General features: G+C 38.5%; 1 protein-coding gene across 4 annotated transcripts in view; it reads left to right on the top strand.

Moving 5' to 3' along the window:
* The window catches only part of FAM81A (family with sequence similarity 81 member A), an 82,458-nt gene that overhangs the window by 54,835 nt on the left and 14,693 nt on the right, over positions 1-12,930 (top strand). For all 4 annotated transcript variants that reach the window (XM_065940488.1, XM_065940490.1, XM_065940491.1 and 1 more), the window contains exons 5-6: positions 8,597-8,726; positions 10,321-10,427. In XM_065940488.1, coding sequence (XP_065796560.1) covers positions 8,597-8,726; positions 10,321-10,427 — 237 coding nt within the window. The remainder of the gene's footprint in view (positions 1-8,596; positions 8,727-10,320; positions 10,428-12,930) is intronic.

Here is a 12,930-nt window from a genome sequence, read left to right as displayed (position 1 = left end):
CATGCACACAGCCTGTTAATGTTGTGATAGATTCAGGTGAGCAGTGAAGGGACTCAGCCATACATATATATCATAAGACCTCTTGAGAATGCCAATATTTTGTTAGGCCATAACACCCATATTAGAAGCTTAGATTATGATACAGTAGTCCCAGGGGAATACACCTCAAGACTCCCAGTGCATTCCTGAAACTGGGGATAGCACTGAAGCCTCCCTATATATATATACCATGTTTTTTCTTATATACTTATCCCTGTGAGAAAGTTTAATTTATAACTTAGGCAAAATAAGAGATTTACAATAATTAATAATAGAATAATAATAATTCTAATAATAAGAGTTTAATGTAAAAAAGATTATGTGAATGTGGTCTCTCTCTCAGAATATCTTATTGTAGTGTATTAACCTTTGCAAGGTTGTGAGATTATAAAATGCCTATGCGAAGAGATGAAGTAAAATGACATAGGAATTCTGTGTCACCGCTTCTTAAATGCCATATGCTGCCATGTCACAAGCTGTAAGAGAAGATCTGCCTAAGCATGAAACTCAAGTCATGTCTGTGGTTAGACATTTGGGACCCTGTTCTGGACTTTTAACCACCTCCTTGCCATCATTGATCAGACAGCCAAGAGATAGAGTCATTCTGCCACCTAACTGCCACAACCAAGAACTGTACCTGGAAGACAGCTGCTCAAAGACCCGAAAAGGAAAATTTTGGAATGAATACATTAGCAGTTCATCTATATTATTACATCAAGATAAAACAGGACAACTGGTTGGAATTGAGTGCAGGTTGTTGTTTAACTAAGTCTATTGAGTCGTGCCAATAGCTACATGCGAGCCCCAAGGCTGCCTTTAATGATGTGTGTTTTTTGAAAAGAAAGGAAGGGGGCTTCCCTGGTGGTCCATTGGTTAAGAGTCTGCCTGCCAATGCAGGGGACACAGGTTTGATCCCTGGTTCAGGAAGATCCCACATGCAACTAAGCTCATGTGCCACAACTACTGCGCCTGCACTTTTACATACTATTCTGTCACTTGTTTCTTCATGACAGTATATTATGGGCCTCTTTCCAGTATGCACATGGATCTGACTTACTTTTTAATTAGATATGGGGTATTCTGTTCCATGTATGTATCATAATTTAATATATTTAGCCACTCCTGTATTAATGGAAATGTATGTTGTAGCTCCGATACTTTGACCACCTGATGTGAAGAGCTGACTCATTGGAAAAGATCCTGATGCTGGGAAAGATTGAGGGCAGGAGAAGGAGAGACAGAGGATGAGATGGTTAGATGGCATCATCGACTCAATGGACATGAGTTTGAGCAAGCCCCAGGATATGATGGACAGGGAAGCCTGGTGTGCTGTAGTCCGTGGGGTTGCAAAGAGTCGGACATGACGGAGTGACTGAACAACAACAATGTTGTAGTGTTTGTGTTTTCAAGTGAGACAAAATATGGAAGCCAAGCTAAAGCTAGTGCAAATCTGTGAGCCGTAGGCTTTAGGATCATTTTGAGACCTTTTCAAGTAACTTCTTTAAACAGAGTCTGTCCCTTGAACTGCTTTGTGAAGATGATGAACTGGTATGTAAATTTCCATGTGACAGATTTCCAATCTGATGAATTTCCATCCAATAAGCTGCTATTTGAATTGGAAAATAACATTTTTTTATTTCATGATAATTTAAAACTTCAGATTTCCCCAAATATAATTTAGATAATGTTTTGCTTAAAAATTTTGAGCTCAAAATTAAAAAGAGGTGTCTGTATTTGATATTATTTTTAAGCATCATTTGTGAGTGGGGATGATTTTGAGGACTAAATGAACTAATATTTAGTTCATGCATAAATTCATGTTTAATTCATGCATAATATTATGCATCTTGGACAGTGCATGGTACATAGTAAATATTCCTTATAGTCATTCATTGGCAAGTATTTATTGAGCCCCTACTACAAGCAAGGCAATGTGCTTGGCACTAGGGTTTTAATGATAGAAAAGGCCGTTGCCCTTCTTCTTTAAATGTAGTTTATATTCCTTCTAATAGGAGAGATAGACATTAAGCAAATTGTTGCAAAATAATTATTTATTTCACTTATGATTCTGGTTTGTAGATTTTGGGGGTGTTTCTATAGAAATAATCATATCATCTGCATATATTGGCAGTTTAATTTCTTCTTTTCTGATCCTCATATCCTTAGTCTCTTTTTTTTGTCATCTTGTACTAGGTAAAATCTTCCGTACAGTTAATTAGAAATTGTAACAATAGGCATCTTTCTCTTGTTTTCAACTTTAATGAGAATACTCCCAGAGTTTTTCCATTTTTTGGATGATGATTAATCATGGATTCATCAGATTCAGGAAGTTTTCTTGCACTGCAGATTTACTAAGAATCTTTATAATTTGTATTGAGTTTTCTCAAATGTTTTTGCATCTGTTCAAATCACAGATTATTTTTCTCTCTTAATCTGTTAATGTAAATTTAGTAAGGTGGTTACTTATATTAAAGTACAAAGATCAGTTTCCTTACTATAAACCAATAGGAAACAACTAGAAAACATACTTAAGATGAAGATATTATTTAAAATAAAATCAGAGAATGTATAATAACTAGGCATTTATCTAACAAAAATTTTTGAAGACTTCTTGAAAATTAAAAAAAAATTGGTTAAGAAATAAGAAGAAAACATAAGTAAATAGAAATAGGTATTATATTCAAGGTTAGAAAGTCTTTAATATATTTAAAAATATCAGTTTTCACAAATTAATCTTTAGAATCAATGAAATTCCAATTAGATTCCAGAGTGTTATGGAGAAACTTGATAAGATGATCCTAATGTTTGTGATCAGAGTTAAGAGTCAGAAACATTCAAGATACTTATGAAGCTGACTAAAGAGGGGAGAATTGCCCTGCTAGATACCAAGACTTGTTATGAAACTGTAGTTATTAAGATATTATGGTGGTGGCTTAGGGATAGAGAAATTGAACAATGGAATAGGATAGAAAGTCCAGGAATTGAACCAAACATGTATGGGACTTTGATACATGTCATAGATGGCGTAGCAGATCCGTGGAGAAAGGAGAGACTGTTAAGTAAATGGAGCTAGAAAATTTATTAACCATTTCAAAAAAGATTCATTTTTTTCCCTATCTCATACCAGATATAAAATCACCTCCAGATGATTAAAGGACTTAAATGCTAGACATAAGACTTAAAGCTTTTAATAGAAACATATAGAGAAATATCTTTTAGACCTTTTGGTAGGGGAGGATTTGTTCTTTATATAAAAGGCATTCAGAAGTTTGATTATGTTAAAATTTAAAGTGTTGCTCATCATTCTGAAGTAAGAAAATGAGAAGTTACAAATGGAGGAAGACATTGTATCGTAAAAAGTTGTATCAAGAATATATGTTCAAGTTAAGAATAATGTAAACAATCCAATGTAACAATGGGTAAGAGATTTGAATTGACATCAAAGAAGAAACAGATATGGCCAATAAACATGTGAGGAGATTCAGTGTCATTGGTTGATATTGAAATAAAAATTTTAAAAAGCAGCAATATATGCTTTCTCACTCCCAGTAGATTGGCGTCTAAAATATCTGAAAATGCCGAGCATTAGAGAGGGTGTAGGTGCCCAAGATCTCTTACCTGTTGTTAGTGGGAGTATAAACTAGTGAGGTCTGATAATACCTCTCAGTGCTGAACATCCACATACTTTGAGACCCATCAGTTTATGCCCAAGATAAATTGTTGAACTTGTACCCCAGGAGGGTATGTTCATAGCAGCATTGTTCAAAAAATAGCAGTCTTGCAATAACCCAAAGTGCCCATTAGTGGAAGTTTGGAAAATAAATTGTAACAAACAATAGAATGTTATTTTGTAGTTAAAATGAGTAACTACTGTAGTGTTTAACAATATAGTTGAAGCTCAGCAATAAGTGAAAACAATAAGTATCAAAATATTACATATGACATAAAGGCTTTTGTAACAGTTGAATTCAACTAATACATACATACACATACTTTTAAGAAATATATATGTGTATATATATTGATACATAGACATGTATATGTGTGTGCAATACAGTCTTAAAAGGAGAACAAGGGAATGATGATACAGGATTTAAAATAGGAGTAGTTATTTAAAAATAATTAACTGAATAAAGTGAGCCATGAATAAAGTGAGCTGCAGATGGTGATTGTGGCCTTGAAATTAAAAGATGCTTGCTCCTTGGAAGAAAAGTTATGACCAACCTAGACAGCATCTTAAAAATCAGAGACATTACTTTGCCAACAAAGATCTGTCTAGTCAAAGCTTTGATTTTTCTAGTAGTCATGTATGGATGTGAGAGTTGAACTATAAAGAAAACTGAGTGCTGAAGAACTGATGCTTTTGTACTGTGGTGTTGGAGAAGACTCTTGAGAGTCCCTTGAACTGCAAGGAGATCCAGCCAGTCCATCCTAAAGGAAATCAGTCCTGAGTATTCATTGGAAGGACTGATGCTAAAGCTGAAACTACAATACTTTGGCCACCTCATGCAAAAAACTGACTCTTTTGAAAACACCCTGATGCTGGGAAACATTGAGGGCAGGATGAGAAGGGGACGACAGAAGATGAGATGGTTGGATGGCATCACCAACTCAATGGACATGAATTTGAGTAAACTCCGGGAGTTGCTGATGAACAGGGAGGTCTGATATGTTGCAGTCCATGGGGTTGCAGAGTTGGACACGGCTGAGCAACTGAACTGAACTGAAAGTGAGCCATACATGGGCCAATGATAAGTGCATGTCATGAAACAGGAATTAGAAATAAATGATAATATAGTAATTCTTTAAGAGATGGGAATACCAGACGACCTTACCTTCCTCCTGTGAAACCCGTATGCAGGTCAAGAAGCAACAGTTAGAACCAGACGTGGAACAATGGACTGGTTCCAAGTTGGGAAAGGAGTACATCAAGGCTGTATATTGTCACCCTGCTTCTTTAACTTATACGCAGAGTACATCTTGGGAAATGCTGGGCTGGATGAAGCACAAGCTGGAATCAAGATTGCTGGGAGAAATATCTATAACCTTAGATATGCAGATGACACCACCCTCATGGTAGAAAGTGAATAGGAACTAAAGATCCTCTTGATGAAGGTGAAAGAGGAGAGTGAACAAGCTGGCTTAAAACTCAACATTTAAAAAACAAAGATCATGGCATCTGATCCCATCACTTCATGGCAAATAGATGGGGAAACAAAGGAAACAGTGATAGACTTGATTTTCTTGGGCTCCAAAATCACCACGAATGGTGACTGCAGCCATGAAATTAAAAGACACTTGCTTCTTGGAAGAAAAGCTATGACCAACCTAGACAGCATATTAAAAAGCAGAGACATTACTTTGCTGACAAAAGTCTATCTTGTCAAAGCTATGTTTTTTCCAGTAGTCATGTATGGATGTGAGAGTTGGACCATAAAGAAATCTGAGCACTGAAGAATTGATGTTTTTGAACTGTGGTGTTGGAGAAGACTGTTGAGAGTCCGTTGAACTGTAAGGAGATCAAACCAGTCAATCCTAAAGGAAGCCAGTCCTGAATATTCATTGGCAGGGCTGATGCTTAAGCTGAAACTCCAATACTTTGGCCATCTGATGTGAACAGCCGACTTGTTAGAAAAGACTCTGATGCTGGAAAAGATTGAAGGTAGGAGGAGAAGGGGATGACAGAGGATAAGATGGTTGGATGGCATCACGGACTCAATGGACATGAGTTTGAGCAAGCTATGGGAGTTGGTGGAGGACAGGGAAGCCTGGCGTGGTGCAGTTCATGGGGTTGCAAAGAGACAGACACAACTGAATGACTGGACAACAACAGCAAGTAGAAAATGATAATAACAGTGGTAGTAATAGTAATACATTTTAGTTATAAGCAGTTCAGCAAAAGAAAAATGTGGGGTATCTGGAAAGTGTTTAAGTGCTATACCTGATGCCAGGAAGGGTTCCGTAAGGAAGTGACTACTGTGCTTAGCTTGAGGGATGTATAGTGCCTAGTCAGGTGACAAGGTCAAGGAAGAAGATGTCATCCAGAGAGAACAGCCTGGGTCAAGGCCTTAAAGTGGGGAAGGAGTGAAGTAAGTTCAAAGGTCTGCAGTGTAGTGGTGTGGCTGAGTACAGAGGGAAAAAGGGACAGAATATGTAAGATGATGCAGAGAGGTAGGTGGCTTGGGACCGACTCTTTCTAGGCATTTTAAAGGATTTTGGTTTTATCCTAGAATAGCAGGAAATTGTACACGGAGTTTATACAGAATTTAGTTTGATTTTTCTTTGCTCACGCTTTTGTTTCTTTGGGGTTAATACCTAGATTACAAGGTAGATTGAAATATATTCATGTTTCAAGATTTGGAGTATATGCTGCCAAGTTGCCCTCAAGAAAGCTTGTAAAATTCACTATTCCAGCTGCAATCTGTGATGTAGCTTGATTCTACAAACTCCGATGTTGGGCAGTAAATGTGAAAAATATTTCCAGTATAGAAGGATAGTGACATGATTGCTGCTTTGTGTGTGTGTTATTATGAATATTGAAATTTACACATGTATATTTGCAGTTTTTCAGATTGTGTTTCAAAATATTAGAAATATTTTCATCAATATTAAAAATTTTTTATCCTAATACATTTTCTGTTATTTCCAAAGAGGATTATAGCATTTTAGTCAAATGATTACTGAACAGGCTGTTCACCTTGGAGAAAATGTGAGTCAGTACCAAGTAAAATCTCAACAAGTTTGAAGTAATTGAGTTGGTAGCTTACTTTTTTCAGAGTCTACAAAAAATTAAATTTTCCAGAAATTTTCTCAGTTTGTTGTTTCTTGCGTCCTACTCCTTCTCTCTGGGTGTTCTTTTCTTCTTACTGAAGTATATTACTTAATGACTTTTTCAATATGAATGTGTGGGTGATACATTTCTTAATCTTTGTATGTTTGAAGTGTCTTTATTTTGCACTTATTCTTGGATGATAGATTTGTTCCCCTCAATCCTTAGAACCTGTTTCTCCGATATCTTCTGATATTTATTGTCTTCTGCTGTCTATTGTGTGCTGTCAATCTTATAGTCAGTCAAAAAAATCATTTTGTCTTTGGTACCTGGTAGCTTTTAAGATTTTATCTTTATCTTGGGTTATATGAATTTCACCATAGTCTGTTTGGTTTTACTTATTCTCCTTGGTATTCATTGAATACTTTAAAACTCATGTCTTTCTTCAGTCTTAGAAAATCTACAGCGCTCACACCTGAAATATTGCTTCTTTGCCATTCTCTCCATTTTTTCTTTTGAAATTCTTCAACCTCCCTTTGACTTATGTTAGCATCTCTTTGCTTTTCCTCTATCTTTCTTCACTATTTTTTCATGTTTTGCATCTCTGTCTGGCTTTGGTGCATTCTGAGCAGGCTCCTTGCTACTTTCTTATAATTCGCTGATTTTATCTTCAATCATGTTTAGTCTAGAGTTTGTCAGGTCTACTAAGAAAATTTTAACTTATTTTTAGGATTTCTAATTTTTTTCTCTTAACCCCTTGTTCTTTTTTTATCTCTACTTAAAAAAAATAGAGTTCTCTTGATGGATGTTAATCTATTTTTCATTTTTGAGTACCTAACATGTATATATTTTAAGGTCATTTGGTCCGAGGCCATACATGTGAGTTGAAGGAAAACTGGCAGTAGTAAGAATAGAAGCCACAGGAGTCCAGGCTCATGTAATTTACTTCTGCCTTTAGGACCATTAGGCTTGATGTCTACATATCCCTTCCCCTCCAAGATAGCGTCCTGCCCATGTGCCCACGTCTGTGGCTTGGTGTTCGTAATGGGCTGCCCAGATTGCCTGGTCCCCCAGTGACCCCTACTTAGGCGTGTCGTATCTACTGGAGCCCAGTAGCAAGCTGGCAGGTCTTTCTCAAAGCAGGAATGATTGTGTTGGAACAGGACATGACTTTGCTCTCAATTCCTAGGAGGTCATTCTGTGACTCCCCTATTAGGGCTTGACGGAGGCTTCATAGCCTAGATTATCTTCCACAGATACCTTGCATACCTTTAGAACTGCCAAGTCATAGGCTCAAGGGCAGAGCACCTGGGACCAGCTGCAGAACTTTCCCATGCTCTGGAGCACACTCAAAGCACACAGCCTTTTAGGTGGTTTGGTAAAATGGGAATAGTACTTTCAGATGTGGTAGAAGTTGCCTCCAAAATCCAGAGACCCCGAACTTGAGAGGTGGAGGTGGCTTTATAGAGTGACAGACCACATCTGGCTCACTCTGTAAGCTTTTTGTTACTGGGCTTTCACTGCATATTCAATTTTGTACTGATGAGCATCGTAAAGCCTTTGTTGTGTTAGTGGTTACATCTCCGGTCTTATTGAGCAACATCCCTGTGGTTTAACTTAAAAACCATAATGTGAGCAGCTCTCTGAATTCATCCAAATCTCTGTTAAAAGGGATGATTCATAGTGTAGTTTCTCTCAGTGGGGTCATACACTTTATAGTATGCAAGGAAGCTTCAACACATGTTTTAAAACTTTGATAAGAATTTCCTTTGTTGTTTATCTGGATAGATGTGACGCCAGCATAGCCAGACTCTCTGCCGAGCACAAAACGACCTATGAGGGCCTCCAGCACTTGAACAAAGAGCAGCAAGCTGCCAAACTTATCTTGGAAACAAAAATCAAAGACGCAGAGGGACAGGTATGACCTGTTTCAGGTAGCTTTTTTTTTAGGTAGCTTTTTGAAAGTGGGTATTTGTTCTTATCTAAGAATAACATGGGTTTAATTATTTCCTGCAGGAGAAACTAGTCAGGGCACTCAGCATAAGCATCCCTCTTCTTCTTCCTCCTCCTATTTCACTGGAGTGGCCTTTTGTAAGAATGCAACCAAAATGCCAAGATTTGTCAGTACACTCCTAATTTTAAGTATTCTTTTCCCTTATTCTTCAAACAATATGTTCCAGAAATTCTAACTTATATCTCCAAAACCATGTCTTAGACAGGTAAGTGATAGAAGTGTTGTTTTACAGGCTTTTACAGGCCACTAATCCCAATTTTGGATTCAGGAAATAGTTTATTCATAGGATTTATGGGCTGCCTCATCACATAGTTTGTATACGGGAAAAGATTAGAACAAAGCTAGAGGATTGGCTAGCTAATAAATTTCAGAGTATTCCACCTTGCAATTCACAGGTTAATTTCTTAAAGCAAAACTCTTGGCATTTCACAGTTTGCTTTTTGGCTACTTAGAAGTTTTCCTTCGCCATAATGAGGCCTGTCTTCTAGGACTTTCTCTACAATGTCTGTTTTACTTGCTGCTCTTCATTTAAAGAAAGACCACTCCAGTATTCTTGCCTGGAGAATTCCACTTCATAGTTTTATAATAATTAATTTTTTTACAGAAACAGCTTTGGATCCTTATTGGAGGCAGCTAGGACACAAATATGTCTAATCCAATAAATTGACTAGGTACCCCCTTTTATTAGAATGAAGAAAAAGAAAAAGTCACTCAATCATGTCTGACTTTTTGCAACCCCATGGACTGTAGCCCACCAGGCTTCTCTGTCCATGGGGATTCTGCAGGCAAGAATGTTGGAGTGGTTTGCCATGCCCTCCTCCGGGGGATCTTTCCGACTCAGGGATTGAACCTGCATCTCTTACATGCCAATGCCAGCAACATTGGCAGGTGGGTTCTTTACCACTAGCCCCACCTGGGAAGCTGAAAAATTATGTTTCCTGATAACTTAGCCTGCATCTGGAGGTAAATCTGAGACCTAATGGGTTTTGTAAGTGATAAGAATTCCATCCTCTATGACTAGTAACCACACTAATGATAGAAATTCCAAGGTAAAAATGACTTCTATTTTGTGCCAGCAGGTGGAAGTATTGGTCCTGGGCAGGAGCTGGGCTTGCTCGACAGAGACCTGTAGTTGAGTGCTCACTGCATGATGAATAGTTTGGCAGTGCTTCTGGTCTTGATTTTTTTTTTTTTTTTTTTTTTGGCTGTGCCCTACAGCTTGTTTGGATCTCAGTTGCCTGACCAAAGAGTGAACCTGGACCACAGCAGTGAAAGCCCAGAATCTTAACCACTAGGCCACCAGGGAACTCCCCTGGTTTTGATTTTTGATGGGTTTGTATAAAGAAATGGAAGTGGTGAGATTAGGTGGACTCCTAAATGAATTTATCACATTAGATTGAATTTAATGCCATGGATGAGAATACACGTCACTAATGTTTTCTGAAATTACCTCTGAAAAGGCTGGATGTGGTATTTACAAGCGAAGTTTCTTTTCCAGATCTCTCAGCTTTTAAACAGAGTGGACTTGTCAATATCAGAGCAAAGCACCAAACTGAAGATGTCCCACAGAGATAGTAACCACCAACTTCAGCTTTTGGATACTAAGTGAGTAATCAACCCAGAAAAACCTGTTTTGGTTGATGTTCTTTTTACTATAGTTTCTCCCTTTTGGTTTTTATTTATTGTACAAAGTGAAAACCATAATGGAAGTTCACAAGGAAAATTTCTGTAGCCTGTTACCACTTTACTTTCCTAACTATTGTTTTTAGTGACTGGATAATAATCCATCTATTAATCCAATAAATATTTCTGGGCCTAGATGAACATGGCCTGGGTGCTGAGAATCTGAAGAACAGGCTTTGTTCTTACCCTTGTGGAGCTGATAGTCTAGGGAGTTGATGATTGTTAATGGAATAATCAGGAGAAGGAAATGGCAACCCACTCCAGTGTTCTTGCCTGGAGAATCCCAGGGATGGGGGAGCCGGGTAGGCTGCCGTCTATGGGGTCGCACAGAATTGGACACAACTGAAGCGACTTAGCAGTAGCAGCAGCTATGGAGTAATCACTTAAATGAGTGCATGCTATGTTATTACTAAACAGTGATACATGCTTTAAAGGAAAGGTACATGGTTGCGGCAGGCTGGTTAATGGTTCCTGTAAATATCACCGTGTTCTAATTCCTGTGAATATGTTATGGCATTGTTGTTGTTCCATCACTCAACTGTTCGAACTCTTTGTGACCCCATGGACTGCAGCACGCCAGGCTTCCCTGTTCTTTACCATCTCCAAGAGCTTGCTCAAACTCATGTCTATTGAGTCGGTGATGTCATTCAACCATCTCATCCTTTGTTGTCCCCTTCTCCTGCCTTCAATCTTTCCCTGCATCAGGGTCTTTTCCAATGAGTCAGTTCTTCACATCAGGTGCCAAAGTATTGAAACTTCAGTTTTAGCATCAGTCCTTCCAGTGAATATTCAAGATTGGTTTCCTTTAGGATTGACTGATTTGATCTCCTTGCAGTTGTAGGGACTCTCAAGAGTCTTCTCCAACACCACAGTTTGAAAGCATCAATTCTTTGCCATCAGCTTCTTTATGGTCCAGCTCTCACATCCATACATAACTACTGGAAAAATCATAGCTTTGTCTATACAGACCTTTGTCAGCAAGTAATGTCTCTGCTTTTTAATATGCTGTCTGGTTTTGTTGTAGCTTTTCTTCCAAGGAGCAAGTTTCTTTTAATTTCATGGCTGCAGTCACCGTCTGCAGTGATTTTGGAGCCTAAGAAAATCAGGTCTGTCACTGTTTCCTTTGTTTCCCATCTATTTGCTGTGAAGTGATGGATTAGGTGCCATGATCTTTATTTTTTAAATGTTGAGTTTTAAGCCAGCTTTTTCACGCTCCTCTTTCACTTTCATCAAGAGGCTCTTTAGTTCTTCTTCACTGTCTGCCATAAGGGTGGTACCATCTGCATAGCTGAGGTTATTGATATTTCTCCCACGATCTTGATTCCAGCTTGTGCTTCATCCAGTCCAGCATTTTTCATGATATACTCTGCATATAAGTTCAATAGTCAGGGTGACAATGTATAGCCTTGATGTACTCCTTTCCCGATTTGGAACTTGTCTTTTGTTACATGTCCAGTTCTAATTGTTGCTTCCTGACCTGCATACAGATTTCTCAAGAGGCAGGTCAGGTGGTCTCGTATTCCCATCTCTTTAAGAATTTTCCACAGTTTGTTGTGAATCACACAGTCAAAGACTTTAGCATTACCAATGAAGCAGAAGTAGATGTTTTTCTGGAATTCTCTTGCTTTTTCTATGATCCAGCAGATGTTGGCAATTTGATCTCTGGTTCTTCTGCCTTTTCTACGTCCAGCTTGAACATCTGGAAATTCTCAGTTCACATACTGATGAAGCCTAGCTTGGAGAATTTTTCCCAAGCCTAGCTTGGAGCATTATTTTGCTGGTATGTGAAATGAGTGCAATTGTGTACATTCTTTGCCATTGCCCTTCTTTGGGAATGGAATGAAAACTGACCTTTTCCAGTCCTGTGGCCACTGCTGAATTATGGCACATTAAATGGCAAATGGGAACTTTGCAAATGTGATTAAGGGTCTTAAAATGAGTAGATGATACAATGTTATCTATATCATCATTATTGATGTAACTCTAGAATCCCTATAAGAGGGAGGCAGGAGGGTCAGAATCAGGAGAGAAGGCCATGTGACAATGAAAGCGGAGATTGTAGTGTGATGTACTTTGAAGATGGGGGAGGGGGCCACAAGCCATGGAAGACAGGCAGTCACTAGCAGCTAAAAAAAGCAAGGGAATGATTCTTCTCTCAGAGCCTTCAGAAGGGACCTCCTCTGCTCACACCCCAACGTTAGTCCAGTGAGACTGAATTTAGACTTCTGGCCTTCAGAACCAAAAGGGAATAAATGTGTTGTTTTAAGTCACCAAGTGTGTGGTGATTTGTCACAGCAGCTGGGGGAAACGAATACAGTAGTGCTGCTGGGGTGAGTGACAGAGGCCTGGTTGTAGGGCCTTCCTGAGGAGGTGGTGTTCTGAGTGAGAGCTGAAGAATGAATGGCATTCACTAGCCCTTGGACTG

The sequence above is a fragment of the Muntiacus reevesi genome, chromosome 7 (assembly GCF_963930625.1).
Source record: "Muntiacus reevesi chromosome 7, mMunRee1.1, whole genome shotgun sequence".
Classification (NCBI taxonomy): domain Eukaryota; kingdom Metazoa; phylum Chordata; class Mammalia; order Artiodactyla; family Cervidae; genus Muntiacus; species Muntiacus reevesi.
Note: the sequence above shows the minus strand (reverse complement) of the source record. Positions and strands in the feature narration are given on the sequence as shown.